Source organism: Drosophila biarmipes, chromosome 3R, assembly GCF_025231255.1.
Source record: "Drosophila biarmipes strain raj3 chromosome 3R, RU_DBia_V1.1, whole genome shotgun sequence".
Lineage (NCBI taxonomy): Eukaryota > Metazoa > Arthropoda > Insecta > Diptera > Drosophilidae > Drosophila > Drosophila biarmipes.
Window position 1 is genome coordinate 14183103 of NC_066616.1, and position 18678 is coordinate 14201780.

Below are 18678 nucleotides of genomic sequence, written 5' to 3' on the forward strand. Positions count from 1 at the left end.
ATGTATGTATTTAATATTATTTATTTTATATATTATTCATTGCTATTTTCTTATAGTAGCCTACTTTCGGCAAGCCTCATTGACAGTTAAAATGTCTTGAAAATTATAAAGTAATTGGTATTATAATATGTATATTTTGCTAAATTATTTGATTTTAACTGAATACATTTATCTCTTTATAATATTGAAACTTATTAACTTGTAAATATGGTATTTCACTGATCCTTGAATACTTTCTATATACTGCAATCTGAAGATCACCGATCATGGAACATGCTAACATAATAACGGGACAGCCGAAGGTCATTCACGGGCGAAAGAACGCACCGAAGAAAAAGGCAAAAAAAGAAATAACGGCAACATTGTTGACGCCCCAGCGATTAGAAAGAAAGCTAAACAAATACTTGCAAAAAGAAGAACAACATATAAACTTGGAATACAACACGAAGAACAAGAACTAACACAACAATATCAATACGAAATGCCGTCAGCAAATCCGAAAGCCAATCAATAGATATGCAACGCAAAATGCCCACGCACAAATGCCCAAGAATAGAAGAAAGGGGGGAAAGCAAAAAGTGAGCGGGCGTTGGGCTTATCTCGTAATGTTTATGAAAATGACTATAAATACAATACAAGGCAGCGAAAACAAGGAAGAACGCTTGAGAAGTGTGCCCCGACTTTGAGGTACCCTGTGATCCCTGTTTTTTAAAGTTACAATGGAGTACTTAGATGTTAAGATCCCAGATCCAATTTATTTCAGTTTACAAGAATCAGATTTTTTATCTTTTCATTTAAAATACAAAAACTACCAAGAAAAGGAAAGCATTCTTATAATTCCCAACTTTATACCGTTAGTTATGTATCTTTCGCACCTTTAACCAAATGCAATATACCCACTTAATTCGAATAGTAACGGGTATTAATTTGAAGCGCAGCCGCCCACCCAGCAGAGACGTCGGCGTCGACGCCGGCAGCACACAAACAAAATGCTCCAAGCGCCACACCGCACACACACACCCCCACCAACCCACAAACGTACACTCGCGGAACACACACATCGCCACACATCACCATAAAAAGACAAACAGCAGCACGCACTTTATCAAAAACAAAATAGAACATCTCTCTCCCTCTCACTCTCTCTCTGTGGGCCTGCAGCGTGTGGGTGTCGGAGGGAGACGGCATGCATAGAAGTGCAACCACGTGTGTTGTTTATTACACCAACACACACTCGAAAGCTGCCAACGGAAAATAATAAACGAATGTCAATACGAAAGCGGAATCTTTAAAAACAAGAAAAACAAATAACTGCGCAAAGCAGAATGCCGAAAAAGCAAAAACAACAAGGCAGTGCAAGCGGGACGGGCGGATCGGGGAGACAGAGACGGAATTAAATTGTCAAAAAGAGAACGGGCAATATTAACAAATAAGGGGCAGACATTTGTTGCTCGTAACGCCAACAACAGGATCAAAAAACTATTAATTAATCAAAATACTACTGGACTAACAAGGTGCTATCAAATATTCTCTGCAGCTTTCAATGGCATTTTCCAAGAAATCTCAAATGTATTACTGCCAATTTCAAATATATAAAAAGGTAATAAATCACAACTTGCATGTCCATTAAAGTCACCTTTATAAGCCTTTTAATGATCATCGTGCTTATTTATAAAATGTATATTTAGCGCATTAATTTGCCTGAGACTTAGTTTCTTCTAGTTACTTTCTGGTTTTGGGAAGTTTTTGTGGGTTTTCCCCATGTATAATTTCCCACAAAAATACGGCATCGTAAAAGATAATATCTAAAGATAAATGGACGGCAAAACACTTAATTTAACGCCCAAGCAAACAACATAAAACATTTCACAAGCTAAATTTCAGAATCTGTTTAATATGCTCCGATAATTAGTTTCTTCTGGTTGCTATCATAATTTACAGGAAAATGTATCCAAAAGATATTAACCCCACTCATTGGTTAACTAGCTCCCTTAGCATGCTTGTTATTAGTCATAACCATGTACACGAATTGAATTACACCCGTATATCATGGTTAATCACGGACAACTAGTTTGATAAGCTCTTAATCCTTAGTCACCATCCGCAGAAATTGCCCATAATCTGGAATCAAAACATCAAAACAAACAACTTGCCATTGGCCAATTGTTGACTCTTGTGGGTGTATTATTCGCGCTCGAGAGTGTGTGTGCCGCCGAATAAGATACCGAGCAAACACTTCCACGAGAAGACGTCGCATACGAAATGATCACAAGATCCAGTAACCGTATAAACACCACGTCATCGCCTGTCTACCGCCGCCAACACTCCCCCCATCCGCCGAATTTCCTGCAGCATTAGTTTATTATACTTTACTTTTTCCATAATTTTGTTCGCTATTGCCGTTCTTTAAATCACATAGTGAAAACCATAATTGTACCCACTCACTCGCACACCGAGAATGGGGTGTGCACAGCTGCGGTAAAGATATTATAATTCCCCGGTGAGTCATAGCCCAAGTTGGGAAGTCTTGCGTGGTCCCAGACCAATTTACACCAAAATCGGAAATAAAAATACTCGAGGCTTTCTAATCGCATTTTAAAATACACCAAGTTGTACAGTTATCAGTTAAAAGATTGCTCAGTTTCATTCAAATTACTAAACATGAATAGTAATAGGAAATGGTTTCTTATCATTAATGTGGGAAATATAATGACAACTAAACCTACAAAGTATTTATAAAGCTTCAGATCCTTTTTATTTTCAAAGATTTCTTATCATTAGACAGGGAAATATAGTATTCCTTTTATTCTGAACTTTCCAGCACAATTTTCATTAAAGATCCAACTAATAAGTACCTAGAGGTACCTTTTATCTGTAACGTTTTAAAATCTAAACTGTAGATCTATTATTTTGATCAGCTTATTTTCAATTATTTCTTATTATTATTTTGGGAAATACAATATTTCACTTTGTAAGATTTTTCAAATACAATTTTCTGTTAACATAGTACCATTAGTACCATGAAGTACCTATAGGTACCTATTATATACAAGGATTTTAAATTCAGAACTTTAGATCTATTATTTTTGGGAGAACTTTTAAATCAAATTTTATTTAAAGATCCCAGCTCTAAGTACCTATAAAGCTGCAGATCTATTATCTTGACCGCATTTGTCCCTGTCTTTGGCGTTCATGCGTAGGCGACTACCGAGTGCAGACTTTTCAAGGGGAAGCCAGGGGGACTCTCGTCGTCATACGACCGACTGACGAACGTCGACTATGTCATGTGTTGTGGGTCCAAGTGTGCGTGGTCCGTAGTGCTGGGGCCCCAAGCGTTTTACTTTTGTTCTCGTTCTTGTTAGTACTATTTGTTATTGCTATTGCCATCGCCGTAACTGGATGGATGGGTATTATTTACTTGGACCTTGGACCCTCTTCCCGTGATAAGATTCGGGAGCAGCTGCGTGCGAAGATGGGTGGGTGGGTGCTGATGTCTGGGTGGATGGATGGCCCGATGGTTGGCCGGCCGGCTGAGAGCTGAAAGATGCGAGTCCGCCTGTGAATCATTACTATGCCTGCCCTCGCAGCGCGCTTCTTGGAACAATCAATTCCGATTCATTCGATTTTCCGCGAGCCGAATGCAAATAAAAGCACAATTAAATGCGACTGGCCCGACGAAAACAAGTTGACTCACACTCACACCGCAAATACATTGCATTTCGAAATGGCAAAAATAAATGGCAGCAACAACGCTTGCGTAATTAATACCAATTTGGGAATGATCCAAAATGCAGAGCCGAAAGCGGCTACAATGACAATAAAGAAGGGGAAGGTGATTCCTCGGAATTTTAGGATCACCTTGACGATCGGTTGTTATAATAAATTGATTTGAATCCCTCTCGCAGGAATGTATGTTTTTCGAAAAACCTATAGAAAAAATACTATATTATATTATATTATTATATATATATATATTATTATATTATATATATATAATTCAAATGAAAAGCAGATCACAAGAATAGGATAATGTTATTTTAACCTAGACCATCACAACGGGATAGGAGTCATATTGCAGTTGCAAATCATTTTTCTATTCTTCCTGTTTTTATCAAATTTAATTTGCAATTCTGAAATACTTAAAAAAGAAGAAGAATAAGATAAAAAAATAACTGATATAATTTTTTTCCCATATTTTGAATTATCCAATTAGACTTTTTTTTTAAATTTTCTTCAAAATTCTAAAACATTATTTGATAAAATTTTCCTTTCGTTATTTCACCGATCTCTATCCATAGGATATAGTTATCCAAGTCCTATAGATTATTCGCAATAAAAAGACTTTTGCGATGGCTTCACTTCTATTGAGAGAGTGACCCTCTGCAAGGGTATAATAAGGCTATTTTTAGTTCTTCTATTATAATAATAAATATCACACAGAACAGCAACAACAACAAATGTGCGTGCATGCACGCAAGGGCGTGGAGGGGGCGGGGCAGCGAGGGGCAATGGGAGTGTGGAGCGATTAGAAGACGCGCGTCTAAGTTCAAGGCCAAGCAGTTCACAGCATAAGCAGTGAAGGCAGCAGCAGCAGAAGCAACAACAAAAGCGAAAAACAACAGCAGCAGGGCGAGAGAGCGAGAGAGAACGATGGGGGAGGAGGGAGAGCAGCAAACGCAGCTGAAAAAAGTGCACACAAAATTGTTTGGCTGTGCGAGTGTGTGTGTTGTTTCGCAGCGAAAAAGGTCAATGACACCTGTCTGTTTGTCTCGCTCGGCTCGCACACACACACACACACACACACACACACATGGGCTTATCACCGGCCACTCTCTTTCGGCAGTCGTTGCCTCTCGCTCCAACCTGTGCGCAGCTACGTTTAGAAATCTTTTTTCGGTTTCAGTTTTTTCTGGTTTTGTTTTTAGTAGTGTATTGGTATTTGTGTTGGTGCTGCTGAGGCTGTTGCTGTTGTTGTCGGTGTGTTTTTGTTTTTCGTTTCGCCGCTGTTAATTAGTGTGGCCAAATTATGCGCCAAAATCGCCGACGACTGGATGGGATGGTCGATGGTCATACGTCATCAACAATAGCCGGACAAACAATTTCCGGTTTTTGCCACACCACAAAAAAAGCCAGGCCAATATCAAAAATAACGTGCACGAAAATAAAATAATAAAATGAAAACTAAAACAACGAGATGTAAAAAAGAAGGAAAAAACTCGGCCCGGGGGGTTCCGTCATTGCCTCATCTTCGATAGATCCCTCCTCCTCGGTTTTCACAGCTTTATTTTGGTTCTATTTCAGCAATTTGTTTTTGCGGCGACTTATTTTTGTCGCAAGCACGCACACATATTCGCACTTATGCTCGCGCACACACACACACACACACTTGCAGAAGGCAGGCAGGCAAACCCGATTTAAAAATAAATAAATTACGCACAAATACAAATACATTGGCCAACATTCCTCGGGCCTCGTCAAAAATATAGCATGATTAATACAAAAATGCGCAATTCTTGGCTGTTTTTTTTCGAGCTGTTTCGGTTTTGACCGTTGTTTTAGCCCCCTTCTCCTAATTTTTTATGGCATTTCTCTCTTATACAATAATAACGCGAATATAATAAGAGCACAGCAAGTGGGCAGTCCAACGGCAACGCAAATAGCAACAACAAGCGCAGCGGCACGCCAATTAGTGCTTATGCTTTTTAATTAGCAGGCGGACCCATCCCCACATTTCCCCATTTCCCCTAGTTCCCTCCCCCAAAACCCACTATCCGTAGTATCACCGCCCTCCCCAGTTACTTGTGTAATGTTTTTCCCTATTTCTCACTACGCTCGGTTTCATTTCGAAGCAATTACAGACCCTCAGATCATCATTCTTCTAATCCCGTTGTCGATTAATCCGTGTATCTCTGGTTTGAGTGTCCATAAATCGCCTGCCTTTAAGTTTAATTACAGGTTTCTTAAGTTGTTAAGTCTTTGAAACTGCAGTTGAACTTCTGTGGTTCGACTTACCAAGGAAACTTTTTTCTTTTTATGAAAGTTTCAGTTCGAGAAGTGTTTAATATCATAGATCATATTGATTGATACAAAACATTTCTCAGGCTACGATACCTTTTTAAGGAATATAAAAAGAACATTTTAGGTTAATTGGTTTTCTTAGAACAATTTATCTGAAAAGTAGTTTTATTACCAACTTATAAGGCAGCATGTAATTGGGGCATACATTTCGAAAACTCGCAGATTTGGCCACACTAATTGGGAGCGTCAAATTAATGGAAACAAAATAAAACCAAAAATGCACTGTCATGACTTTGTGAGCACCAATGAAATTATGTGCTGATCAACTTTGTTGTTAATTGAACACATTAAAATGGGCGTAAACAACATTTCCCCCCAATAAAAATAATAATAAAAAGAGTTTAGCCTAAACCTTGACAAATCAACAGGTGAGTAAGCAAAAAATTTATTAATAAAAAAAAAGGGGTTTTTAAATGGAGACGCGCCTAAAATGTGGGAAAGCAACAAAGTTGGGGTGAATTTATTAAAAGGAATTTTGGTGATAAACATAAAAGATGTTAAAAAAATGTTTAAATATTTTTTTCAAGTTTCGAGTATTTTTTTTCGAATTTGGGGTTACAAATTTTGTAAATAAAACCCAAAATAAAAGTAAAAAAATGTTATGTAAAATTGTACATAAAGTAGTACTTTTTCTGTACTATCAAATACATTTATAAAAATATTAGAATTTTTAAATAAAAGAGCCTATTTGAAAAATGGTTACCTTTCTTGAATCATTACTTTTCGTTGTTTCATAAATATAAATAAATATAGATACCGATTTATTACTTTTAACAGAATTTTTAAGAAACATTTGAGATGCTTCTGATAAAGCATAAAATAAACTACTTAAAACTGAAATTGACATCTGATACACTTGCATCCAAATGGCATTACAATGTGCCAGTGATTTAGTAAATTGGTAAACTCTCTGTACCGCTCATGGAAATGCGTGCAACGCCAACAACAACAACAACAACAACAACGAAAACAACACCGAAACACAGGAACCGGCAGCAATCCGAATTCTTTCATTCCTTTTCCGCCTCTCTCTTCGCGCAGCCGCTCTCCCGGCGGCCGGAGAGAGGGCGGGTGCCGCCGAAAGAGAGGGCGAATAGTGCTGGCTGCGCTGCTCATTCACAAAACGGAGACGAAAGGCGGCGCGCGAAGAAGAAGCAGATATGATAGATATGGAACAACAACAACAGCAGAAGGAGCAGGAGAGAGAGAGAGAGGGGCCGGGCGCGGAGAGGGGGCGGCGCAGGGGAGGGCAAAAACAACTTGGCATAAATTGCTGCTGCGTAGTAATTTCCGTCGAGTATTTTTCTAGTTACGTTTTCACTACTACTTTTCTTTTTATTGTTATTATTATTCGCATTTGTTGCTCTCGTTACATACCTCTCTGCCAGGTTGTTGTTGCCGCTGGGCATTGTCGTTGCTGCCTTGTCACCTACTTTTGCTATATTTTGTATTTTGGTATCGATTTCAAAATAGAACGACGCACTTTCCCGGACGCAGGCGTAATTAAATTTTCTATGTTTTATTCGCGTGCTTTCCTTCTGCGCCGCAACTTCACAACATGCTGTGCACTGTGCACTGTGTACAATACACACACAGTGTGTGTGTGTGCACGAATTTTATTTATTTATTTACGGTGAATCCACACACACACGCATACACACACACAGGCGGGGGCACTCCGCACACGCAAATCGCCCGCACTTGTATTTGGTGGAATCTGCTCTATTCTGCTATTGCAACTCCTTGTATTCCACGGTACTCGCCGTGTTCTCGCACTTTTCATTCACTAATTTTTATCGGCGTTGGATACAGCGATCCGACGATTTTCCGCAGCGCAGAACAGAATTTCCCGCGACCGTTATGTTCCAGGCGAAAGAGAGGCGAATTTCCGCGATTTCGTGCGCTCGTCGAGCCTGTGTCTTCCGCGCCGTTGTTTTTGTTTGTGTTTTCTCTATCGACTGCGCTGCCCGCGGCGTTTACAGTTGTTCCGTGATGGAACGTAAGGAAACGTAAGGAACGTAATGAAACGTAAGAAAACGCAACGAATCGTAATGGAACGTACCGAAAACGTAACACAACGTAACCAAACGTTACAACGTAAGTGTCTCTGTAGATTTTAACAGCTCTGTTAAGATGCATCAAAATCTAAAAGCGCCGTTGGAAATCGCTGGATAACAGCGCGAAAAGGGGGAAACTGTTCGGGAAAGATTATCGCTTTCTGGAATGCTGTCCCGGATTTGGCGGTCCTAGGAAACTGGAGCTTTTGGATTGTGGTTGTGCGGGCGCTTCCGTCTTCGGCCGCAGTGGCGCTTCGTCGCGATCAGTTCCCTGTCCGGCCACCATTGGCGCTCTAAAATGTTAGGCTCCGCCGCTGTTGGGTTTTAATGCATCTTAACATCGCTGTTAAATTCATCGCTGCAGCTTATCGATATTTTTCGAAAAAAATAAAAATCGGCGTAAATTTCCCTCTGTAACGGTCATTTAAAAAATAACTTTTGAAATAATAAATAAATGTGTATAAGACAACTAAACCAATATAAGAATAAAAAAATGCAATTATATCACTTTTTCCTGGGAAATACAACGTTTATTGACAGCGACAGAACATTTTCACTCTATTCTTTTAGTAAATTGAAATATTTAAATTCAGTACAATTTAAGAGCAAATTACAACCAAATTTAAAAAATACACTTTTAATTATGAGTTCTCAAAACAATAAGAAACTTTAGTCGCCTCAATAAATAGTATCACACTTTTAATGTCAATAATAAAAAATATTGAATTAATATTGGGGGCTGTCCATATATTACGTAATCACGTTTTCGGTGACTTTTTATTTTTTTTTTATAAAAAGTAGTAGTATATTCGGTGTTTCTTAATTTTTAAATATAAACGTTTACTTAAAAAATTAATTTTAATATCAAAGCTGGAAAAAAACATTCAGTTACATTTATAAATGTTATAAAAATTAATGATGGCTCAGCTCAACTTTTCTTAAACCAATTTTTGAAAAAACCTTTTATTTAACAGCTAGAAAAATCGAATTTGCTCCCAGTTTTTTAGGAGCTTAAGATGCAGAAAATATGTTAATGTTGCTCCACATACGTTACGAAATTATCTTTAGAATCCTTGTTTCCCAACCGTTTTTCGATATTTTTCAAATTTTCTGTCGCTGAGACCCAGGATGTCGCGCTCTAAGAAGTTAAACAGGAATTCGAGTATTACTTTTGTAAAACAATACAATCATATCACAAAAAAAAGTAAACAGCACCTAAAAATTATGAAAACGTAGAATATTAAAAAATTAAAATCTATAGTTTTGGACGGTCATCACAGTTTCAAGTTTTTTACGTCAGTTGCACTCCATATAACTTATCCACAGTTCCGGATCGTCCTGGCGTTCATTGATGGACAGACGCAAATACTCTTCGTCGATAACACTTTCCTAGGGCAACGAGGACATTTAATACTTTTGAAAAGTCCCACCTGGTCAGTTTTCTTACCGGTTCAACAAAAACTAGACTGACGAAACAGCTCAGCTCCAATGGCCCCCGAAGTGTTGGATCTCGGACTGATTTCAATGCTTCGATCGATCGCTTCACGAAATCAGCACTGATGAGCTGCACTCTGCCATTGAAATGCAAGCCGATGGACTGCATTTTGGGACACGCCCGAAAGCAGAGCACAAGGTGATCGGATATATCCGCCAATTTCGAATAGGTCTTGATTGCCAAGCACTCTAGGTTGCCGAGGTTGCGAATGAGGGAAAAGCTAGGTGCCTCCCGGATTCCACACCTAAGTGTTTTCAATGATGCGACTTGCGTGATTCTCTCGAACTCCCCAACGCCCAGGTACCTGTGGGTTATGACCAGCTCCGCTAGGGTGTGTGTCGAACCAGCGGGCAAGGGCCCAAAGATACTTTTCACCGAGCACTCATCAGGCGGCAGCTCGATAAACAATCTTTGGCGGTCCAAGTGCTGAGCCACTCCCCTGAGGTTCTCGAAATAGGAAGACGTAAGATCCCGGTCAATGTGCTCTGGTATGCGAGCCATTTCATTTTCCGGGGCGAAATTTCTGCGCCCAATTATCAGTGTGGTCAGCTCGCACAGCCGCACAAGGCCTCTGATGTCGTCCAATCTCTGGAATCTGTAAACCAGCCTCTGCAAGGATTGTATTCTGGAGAGCTCCTCGGCTTCGCATTGAACAATTGGCGCGCCCTTGACCACCAATCTCTGCAAAGTGGAGTCGCCTGCCAGGTGCAACACCCTGAAAAAATCCACCAGGGGTGCACGCCCTGGTGCATTTAATATGATCATTTCTTTAATAGCAATATTCTGTGGCCCAATCTCGCATGCAGTTGTGCACTCCACAGGCAGGTGGCCAGGAGCTTTGTAAGCACCTAGTGAACGCTTCCTCAGAAGGCTTCTCAAAGCACTTTCTTGACCGAGGTCAATAGTTATATGGCTCAGTTCTGGTAGCCCAAACAGCAGCTCGAGGTCCTTGGGATCTGAGAGACCGCATTTTAGAGTCCGCAGGGACCTGATGGCCGTCACTTCCTTCAACTCGACAGGGCTCAGTTCTAGAAGGCTTGACTTGGCCTCATCCCCATGTGTTTCCATTATCAGTTCTTGAAGGGACTGCATTGGCCTTGAGGCTAACTTAGAAATAAAATACTGAAGTGATCTCTTGCTGGCACCCAGAACTCGCACAGACCTTAAGTTCCTGAGGCTTGCCAGTGGAGCGATATCCTCGGAGTCGAAAGAGAAGGCGTTACAAAGCGTTAGTCGACCGGTTCTTCTGTTGAAACCTATTTCCCTTCGCTGATCGCTGATGGTCAACTCTACCTGAGTGCACTCAAAAATGTCGCACATGTCTTCTGGCAAATGGTTACTAAAGGAATCCCCAACGGCGATATGGCTTAGGTGTCCCAAGTGCCTAATGCTGCGTGGGTCCTCTAGTTTGCCTCTAAATTTCCTCAGGGACTTAATCTGTGATAGCTCCAGTGTCTCATGAACATCAAGAGATCCGCCTTCAACCTTTATTTCCCTAATATGACGATTGCTCTTAGCGAGGGCGTTGAAGAATGCCTTTAAGTTGCCTTGCTTGTGGGTTATCGTGAGGTGCTCCAACCACTCTGCACTGGCAAGGGGAACCAGCAGGGTCTCATCCTCGTACGTCTCGAAAATGCTCATCTGAAGCACCATAGACTTTAGTTTACGCTTTGTTTGTAGCATCACATCTTTTGTGGATATGCGCACATTGTTTTGCGAAGACTGCAATACTTTGAGAATGCCAGGGGCAGTTTCGTGAAAGTTTTGCGCAGAGGTGATTTCCAGAGCTTTAAGATTTTCCTTAGCCAGGTCTGAGAACTTCCCGATGTCCAGGGCTTCGAGGAGGGCACACTGCACCACTCTCAAGGACGCAATACGAGCCAGTTCTGCAGCTTCCGAGGAATCGATCGCTCCGTTTAGGAGCCGGAATCGTTGGAGAGAAGGAGCTTCTCTGGCGGCTAGGGCGGCGAAAAGGGCAAGAAGTGAACCCTTCGCTGGCCTTTTGGTAATGGTCAACTCTTCAAGGGCAAGCAGGTTGGCTAGGAGGTGTATGTTTTTGGTATCGGAGAAACCGCAAACTATTTCCTTCAAGTTCCCACAATTGGACAGGGCTTCAACCTCCTCTATATTGATCGTTGGCACTACTTGGGGTCTCAGCCTCCAGCCCCTTTTGAGTAGCTTTCGATGCTCTTCTGTAAAGGGATTCGTGGTGTTTATTGTCAGACTTGGCAGCTTAACCGATTCCAGCGCTTTGAAGAGTTCAACCAGTGAGCCTTGCTCATGGTCGCCGAGTATTTCGAGGCATCTTAAGCGAGGCAAAGTGAGCAACGACCTGTAGTCCGCAGCACTAGCTTGGTTCAGGACAAGGCGCAGATGTCCCTTGGGGTCAAAGTGCATTAGGCAGTCCTTTAAAAGCACCCTCCTTTTCCACTGCGACTCCTTTAGAACCCCACGTATTTGCTGCGAAATACCCGAAAACCTGTGCTCTGAAAGTACCTCCAAACTGTTTAGGTAAACCATTTTGGAAATTGGCTCAATACTTTGGGCGTCCTTGAAGCCGCACCTTAAGTCGTTGACCAACTTAATTTGAGACAAGGCTGTAGTTTCCTCGCGGCTTAGAAGAGCCTCATCTATGGCTAGCTTTCTGAGCAGCTTGGACTCCTTTCTGGCCAGCGCTGTGAGGAGGTGCTGCAAGGTGCCCGGCTCGTGCTCTCCCTCGATCCTCAGCTGTTCCAGCCTTGGCATTTCGGCTATTCGGGCGTATTCCGAGGCATCGCAGTCGAACTTCATCTTGAAATCAAAGCGCACCACCTGATCGCAGAACGGTGCAATGTCGGCCAACCGTCGTCCCGCCATCTCGCTGTTCAAAACCGATAGAACTCTCAACTTCCGGTTGTTGTAGCAGCATCTGCACAGCTCGTCAGCATCCACTCTGGCATTTAGGACGAGCTTCTCGAGGTTGCCAAACCCCGCGAGGTCTTCTATGGTGTACTCTGGGTGGGCAAGAGATATCAGATAGAAACTATAGGAAGCTAAATTGATTAGGAGTTGTTAGACTCGTTGTTTGTAGAGCTAAAGGGAATACTTTATAAGAAGGAAGCGTTCTGACTCAATAAAATATATATAACTACATTACAAATTGCATTACATTACATTACATACACAATTCGACATGCAGATTCTTGGGGTTCTTGCGCAGCACAAGTTGTTTTAATTCTTTGAAAAAGTGTAAATGGGATCGAACTACTCATTAACAAAAAAGTTTTAAAAAATAATCAACAATTTTATTAAATTGAATTCGAAATTATTAAAAACATAAAAATTTATATTCCCAATATTATAAGATAATATGTTAAAAAGCCCCAAAGCTATAGTTTGTTTCATATTATTTCCCATCGATTATTCGATCGTTCCTATGATAGCTATAGTCGATATAGTCGTCCGATTTTAATAAAATATAATTCGAGATTCAGAACTAATTATAAAATGTTATTTTTAAGCTACTAAAGTTATATGTTAAAAAACTCCAAAGATCTAATTTTCATTTCATGTTTTCCGACTAATTTTCCGATCGTACCTACGGCAACTATATGATATAGTCATCCGATTTTGATAACATTTTATTCGAAATTCAAAACCCAATAAAAAATGTTAAGTCCAAGCGTAGGAGGTTATATGTTAAAAAACACCGAAGATATAATTTTTCAATATTATTTTGCCACTAATTTCCCGATTGTTCCTATGGGAGCTATATGATATAGTCGTCGATTTTGATAAAATTTAATTCGAAATTCAGAATTAATTTAAAAATGTTGTATCCAAGCTTAGAAAGGAATATGTTAAAAAACACCGAAGATATAATTTGTTTTTAATTTATTCCCCGATAGTTCCTTTGGGAGCTATAAGATATAGTTGTCCGATCCGGCTGGCTCCGACTTATACACTACCTGCAATAGAAAGAAGACTTTTGGGAAAGTTTCAGCCCGGTAGCTTTAAAACTGAGAGACTAGTTTGCGTAGAGACGGACGGACAGACGGACGGACAGATGGACATGGCTAGATCGACTCGTCTTGTGACGCTGATCAAGAATATATATACTTTAAAAAAACTTCTTATCATACCCTCTGCAAGGGTATAAAAATATGTAGTGCAACCTCGGAAACAGCCGCCTAAAGCGTTCTCTCCGCCTATCTTGGTTGATCCTTATCAGTATTTTTTATAGCATGGGCTCACCAGAAATGTGCACTCTTAGAGCTTTCAAACTCTTCTTTCTCCCCAGCTGGTGCATCACGGATGCAAACACCTCCATGTGCTCGCCGTGGTGACTTTCTGGAGTGTATCTCAACTCGACGTCGGTCAAGTTGTCGTTCTCCTCGATGGCAAGGCATACGGACTTCCAGTACGCGTTCTTCGCCTTCGCCGGCAGGCCCTTGAGGCGTTCGTAGAGCTCAGAAAAGTCGATTGCTGGGCTGTCCGCCGCGCTCAGATAGAGCAGGAAAAAGCTTCTGTAGAAGTCCTTGTCCCACTCGTAAAAGAGTTTTCGAAACGGCTGGCAGCACACGATGAAATGAACCAAATCAACGTATTTTATTTCGTCCGGTGTACCTGCTCTCTCGCAGTTCTTTTTTACTTGCTTGAATATCTCATAGTAGCAAAAGTGGTTCAAGTCCATAAGCGTTGCTGTAACCATTGCTGAATATATACTTTAAGTGAGTATGACTCACGAAGTGCACTTTTTATATATTATTATTGTGTCTTCCTGTTTTTTATCAGCTCACAAAAGCGCAGCGTTCCAGGCTGAAGCGCTGTTCAAGTAAGACTGACAGAGAAGATTCAAAACAGCTTTTATATTTCGAGGTTTTGCGGAGAGCTCTCTGTTTACCTTCGCCCCATCAGCTGAGAGTAATAAGGGACTCTTTTAAGAGCACTTTGCATCTGATTCTCTTAGACATAACATGATATTTAAAGTCATTAAGTAGCAAGTACATTCACTAACTTAAAAATATACCAAGAGTTATTGGTCCTAATGGTTTTTGAAAATGGCTAAGAACTTTTACAGCAAGCCTTGAAAAGTCAGGCATTTTCTGTAAAAAACTAACCCAATATCCATTGATTCCACCGTTTCTTTAAAATAATGGTGTGTTTTTGCTTAGGTAAACCATGCTACAAAAAATATTGAAGTCCAAAAACGTTTTTTATAAGTTTTACTGTTTGCTTTTTTAAGGCTTTGCTTTTTTGTTATATTCTATACAGCTTTTGATGAGTGTTTATGTTGTTATTTCTTAAAGCTTTTCCTCTCACACCCACATGCCAGCCAAAAGAGATCCGGATCACCGACATAATCTCTTAATGCTGTAGACTCCACTTTGTCTCGGGTTTTGGGGAACCCGCAGTCTCTTATAATGTAGGAAGCCGTACAGTCCTGTAATACAGGATGACATGGATCAAGGGATCAAAACATCAGTGGTGGCATGAGTTACTTTACTAAAACATCCATAGTACCCTCATCTGATATTTCCTCCTAGACTGGCTGAGTAATCGCTGATGGTTCGACCCTCTCAGGTTCTGTTTCACAGGACTCGCCAGCTTCCTACACTTTATAAGACATTATATTACTATAAAGTACCCTCATCCGTTTATTCCTCTCTGGCCAGCTCTGCAATGCCCCATGTTTTAATCCTTGCAGCAGCACTTCAGGATGAAATCGGGTTGCCTGACAATCGTGTTACCTTTAGGATCGATGGGTCTAGTAGTCTCCTTTGATGTTTTCTACTTGATCGGCTTCTTGCATCGTGTCCTCCAGGATGTATTTCTCTTCTTCTGCACTCCTTTGTTTCCTACATTACATAAGTATATTACTAGTAAAACAGAGGTTTTCGCTGATATCGCCAAAGTGACTTAGGAAAGTCATAAATATCTCGGACAGATTATGTCCCTACTGCGAATTTTTGGGTTTCTTCAGCACGAAGTATGTTTCGGATCCATGAGTTGAAAGGTCTGTTGAATATCTATATCTCCAGGTATAGTTATCCGGATGAATTCATTTTATTTGTATTAATTTTTTGATACTTTATTAAATACTTTTGTTTAAAGAAACTAACCATTTCTACAATTCCTTCTTTCTTTCTTAAAATATTTAAGACTTTCCCCTTTTGTAATTTTTTCTATTTAATAAGTGATGCCTGCCACAAGTACGCATCTCTGTGTGGCCATCAGAGGACTTCCGGATTCGGAGGTGTACTTAAAAAAAATAAACAAATTAATGCGAAATTAATAATGAGTAAGTGGTACTGCAGGGTATCCATGTATGCCATCAGGAATTCTTTGATACCTCTTATTTTAAAATACGTTTTTAAGAGGCACTAATTAATTTCTTATATTACATTTTTTCTCTTTTTTTCTTTCTTAAAAACAAATTTTGATTTAAGAAAATGTTTAAGGCTTGCCCATTTTAGTTTATTGTACTTAAATGGTGGAATTAAAAGAATTAAAATTGACGCGTATTGTTATATTTTATATCAGTACACCGATACGATTTTACCCCCTTCGGCTGCAATGGGTTAACCGCTGGCAGTGTTGGAGAACGCGGGTATTCTACCTGTTGTTGTTTTTCCGTGCTGCTGCCCCCATTACGTGAGAACCGTGTTGTGCCACTCCACTGGAGAGCTAATTGGATAGCCACTGCCGCGATCGCTCCGATCCACCGGAATCAGTCATAAATGCTAGCTGCCAGAATGAGGTTCGTGCAATACCTGCGCAAGGGGGACTTGGCCAAGCGGCTGGGCTTCCTCTCCGAGGACCAGAAGTCCCTTGTGGAATTCGCCGGCCTGGAGGGCGTGCCCAGCGACCTGAAGACTCTGATTGCCCAGAACCCCAACCTGGAGGAGCTGGCCAAGAAGGCAGAGAAGCAGCCGCGAATCGAGGTGAACGATGATGTCACGCTGCTGCCTCCCCTCACCGATCCCGGCAAAATCATCTGCATTGGTAGGTGGACCTTGACCCCCGACATGATGACTGCCTCTACATAAGTGTACGTCCCCTGTCCAGGTCTGAACTACCAGGACCACTGCGATGAGCAGAACAAACCGGCCCCCAAGGAGCCCATGTTCTTCAGCAAGTTCAACAACGCCCTGGTGGGTCCTCAAGATAATGTCATCGCCCACTCGGCGAGCAACGTACGTAGAGCATGTGATAACAAGAGATAGCCTCGCCGAGATTAACAGAAACAAAAAACTTTCCACAGAAAATCGATTGGGAGGTGGAGCTGGTCTGTGTCATTGGCAAGGTCGCCCGCCAGGTGCCCAAGTCCCAGGCCATGGACTATGTCTTTGGCTACACGGTGGCCCAGGACATCTCCGCCCGCGACTGGCAAAAGGAGCGTAATGGCGGTCAGTTCCTCATCGGCAAGTCGATGGACACATTCCTGCCGCTGGGACCGGCTGTGGTGCACAAGAGCCTGGTGCCGGACGTCTACAATTTGAATCTGAAGACCTGGATCAACGGGGTGGAGAAGCAGAACGGCAACACCGGCAACCTGATCTTCAAGCTGGACGATGTGATCAACCGGCTGTCGCAGACCATCACCCTGCTGCCGGGCGACATCATAGTCACAGGAACGCCCAAGGGCGTGGGCATGCACCGCAGTCCGCCGGAGTTCCTCAAGCCCGGCGATGTCATCCAGACGGAGATTGTCGGTCTGGGCAAGCTGTGCAACAAGGTCGTGGCCCCCTAGGCTCGGAATTCCCATTATCTGTTATGCTTTTCTATAGTTATTTGTTGTCCAAGAAACAATTGCATTTAATCCGTGAGTTGGCTTGTTTTCAATGGCAACTAGAAATGGGCACCAGGTCTGGTCTTCTACATCAGATGTTGGGGAGAAAAGACTGAAGACCATTTAAAGATTGAAGTAGTATCATTTAATTAACAAGGCTAGACTTTGAAAGTCTTCGACTGTGTGGCGTAGTACTCGTTGCGGCTGTGGTAGGGCCTGTAGGGATCGTTGATGTAGTGCTTGGGGCGGCGCCAGAAGCTGGTGACCATCTTGTCCAGCAGCCAGCTCTGCGTGGCGTTGGTGAAGACGTGCTGCTTGAGGCGGCGGCGCAGGGCGGCCGACTTCTTGAAGAGCTTCTTCTGGCGACCGGAATGGGTGCGTATCCAGGCGCCCCATTCCAGGCGCTTAAACCGCTTCAGAACCGCCTTAACCGTCTTTCGCTTTCCCTTGATCAGCGAGAACTTGGTCACGCTGCGAGTGGTTGGTGCTGATCCTGTGGCTGCCGCAACCCCAGGCAGCTGGAGGAGCTGTGGAGCGGGGGTGACCAGCGAAGGTGCGGGCAGCAGGCTGGACCGGCAGGCTAGGGTCACCAAACTGGCACGTTGTGTCCGTTGGACCAGAGGAACCAGCGATGGCGCCACCGGCGACTGGCGGCAAACGCTGCGCAGGGCTGCAAGTCAGAGCACATTTCAAAATCCAAAGCTTCACAACATACTAAGGGATATCCACTCACCGCTAGTCACAAGGGTTCTCAGCATTTCACTCAGTTAAGACGGCAAAAAACCAAAATAAACTTAAAAGACCATACAAAGTCCTAAGGCTCTTCTTCTTCCCGAGTCGCGTAACACCAGTCAGCTGTTTATTTTTGCCATTCACAGCGATTCAGCTACAATCACATGTTAACATTCCAATAGAGATGGCAAAGTTCGTGAGTGGAAACGGTACATTGCGATTAATTGAAGGGGGATTCCCAAGAAAACTATTTAATACAACTATTTTCGAAACTTCACACCTACATATTTGGGTCATATTTTTCTGTTCTATTTTGGTTATAATATAATATTGAAATGCCTATTTTCCTTTCTTACAAATAAAATAAGGAGATGTGATAATGCAACAATATTGATTCCCAGAAATCTCGAATCTTTAAACCTGAATTTAAATCTTTTTTTTAGGTGTTTTATTTTTGTTACGTTATTTTTTTCCTATTAAGTTGTATATTTTTATATGCAATCTTAAAAGATTTTATGCTTCTTTATGCAACATAAATGTGGATT

The 18678-nt window shown here is 41.6% G+C and overlaps 4 protein-coding genes across 7 annotated transcripts in view; 1 reads left to right on the top strand and 3 right to left on the bottom strand.

Moving 5' to 3' along the window:
• LOC108031448 (insulin-like receptor) overlaps window positions 1-8024 on the bottom strand; it is a 52285-nt gene extending 44261 nt beyond the window's left edge. The window contains exon 1 of the mRNA XM_017104880.3: window positions 7456-8024. The gene's annotated coding sequence lies outside the window, so the exon portion shown is untranslated. The remainder of the gene's footprint in view (window positions 1-7455) is intronic.
• A 1058-nt stretch (window positions 8025-9082) lies between these two features.
• Window positions 9083-14446, bottom strand: LOC108031114 (uncharacterized). Of its 4 annotated transcripts, XM_050888698.1 has the most exons (4): window positions 13864-14446; window positions 9583-12623; window positions 9414-9524; window positions 9083-9350 (listed from the first exon to the last, which is right to left on the bottom strand). In XM_050888698.1, the coding sequence occupies exons 1-3, from the start codon at window positions 14318-14320 to the stop codon at window positions 9432-9434; spliced, it is 3591 nt and encodes a 1196-aa protein (XP_050744655.1). In that variant the 5' UTR covers window positions 14321-14446; the 3' UTR covers window positions 9083-9350; window positions 9414-9431. The 4 variants fall into 4 exon arrangements, with proteins under 4 accessions (XP_050744655.1, XP_050744656.1, XP_016959815.2 ...); XM_050888699.1 differs by having other exon boundaries at window positions 9083-9519; XM_017104326.3 differs by having other exon boundaries at window positions 9083-9524.
• Window positions 14447-16233: 1787 nt separating this feature from the next.
• Window positions 16234-17438, top strand: LOC108032171 (fumarylacetoacetate hydrolase domain-containing protein 2). The gene is made up of 3 exons (XM_017106025.3): window positions 16234-16614; window positions 16678-16805; window positions 16874-17438. The coding sequence occupies exons 1-3, from the start codon at window positions 16350-16352 to the stop codon at window positions 17360-17362; spliced, it is 882 nt and encodes a 293-aa protein (XP_016961514.1). The 5' UTR covers window positions 16234-16349; the 3' UTR covers window positions 17363-17438.
• An 85-nt stretch (window positions 17439-17523) lies between these two features.
• LOC108032172 (39S ribosomal protein L35, mitochondrial) lies at window positions 17524-18271 on the bottom strand. Its single transcript, XM_017106026.3, has 2 exons — window positions 18135-18271; window positions 17524-18071 (listed from the first exon to the last, which is right to left on the bottom strand). Exons 1-2 carry the CDS (start codon window positions 18157-18159, stop codon window positions 17560-17562), a joined length of 537 nt encoding a protein of 178 aa, XP_016961515.1. The 5' UTR covers window positions 18160-18271; the 3' UTR covers window positions 17524-17559.
• Window positions 18272-18678: the final 407 nt, after the last annotated feature.

Excerpts from the sequence above, each read along its gene's own strand:
- LOC108032172 (XM_017106026.3), bottom strand. The coding sequence starts at position 18,159 with ATGCTGAGAACCCTTGTGACTAGCG. Across the intron at positions 18,072-18,134 it reads GAGAACCCTTGTGACTAGCG|CCCTGCGCAGCGTTTGCCGC; the intron begins GTGAGTGGATAT and ends TCTGACTTGCAG.
- LOC108032171 (XM_017106025.3), top strand. The coding sequence starts at position 16,350 with ATGCTAGCTGCCAGAATGAGGTTCGTGCAATACCTGCGCAAGGGGGAC. Across the intron at positions 16,615-16,677 it reads CGGCAAAATCATCTGCATTG|GTCTGAACTACCAGGACCAC; the intron begins GTAGGTGGACCT and ends TCCCCTGTCCAG. Across the intron at positions 16,806-16,873 it reads TCGCCCACTCGGCGAGCAAC|AAAATCGATTGGGAGGTGGA; the intron begins GTACGTAGAGCA and ends AACTTTCCACAG.
- LOC108031114 (XM_050888698.1), bottom strand. The coding sequence starts at position 14,320 with ATGGTTACAGCAACGCTTATGGACTTGAACCACTTTTGCTACTATGAG. Across the intron at positions 12,624-13,863 it reads TCTAAGAGTGCACATTTCTG|AGTACACCATAGAAGACCTC; the intron begins GTGAGCCCATGC and ends TTGCCCACCCAG. Across the intron at positions 9,525-9,582 it reads GTCTAGTTTTTGTTGAACCG|GAAAGTGTTATCGACGAAGA; the intron begins GTAAGAAAACTG and ends TCGTTGCCCTAG.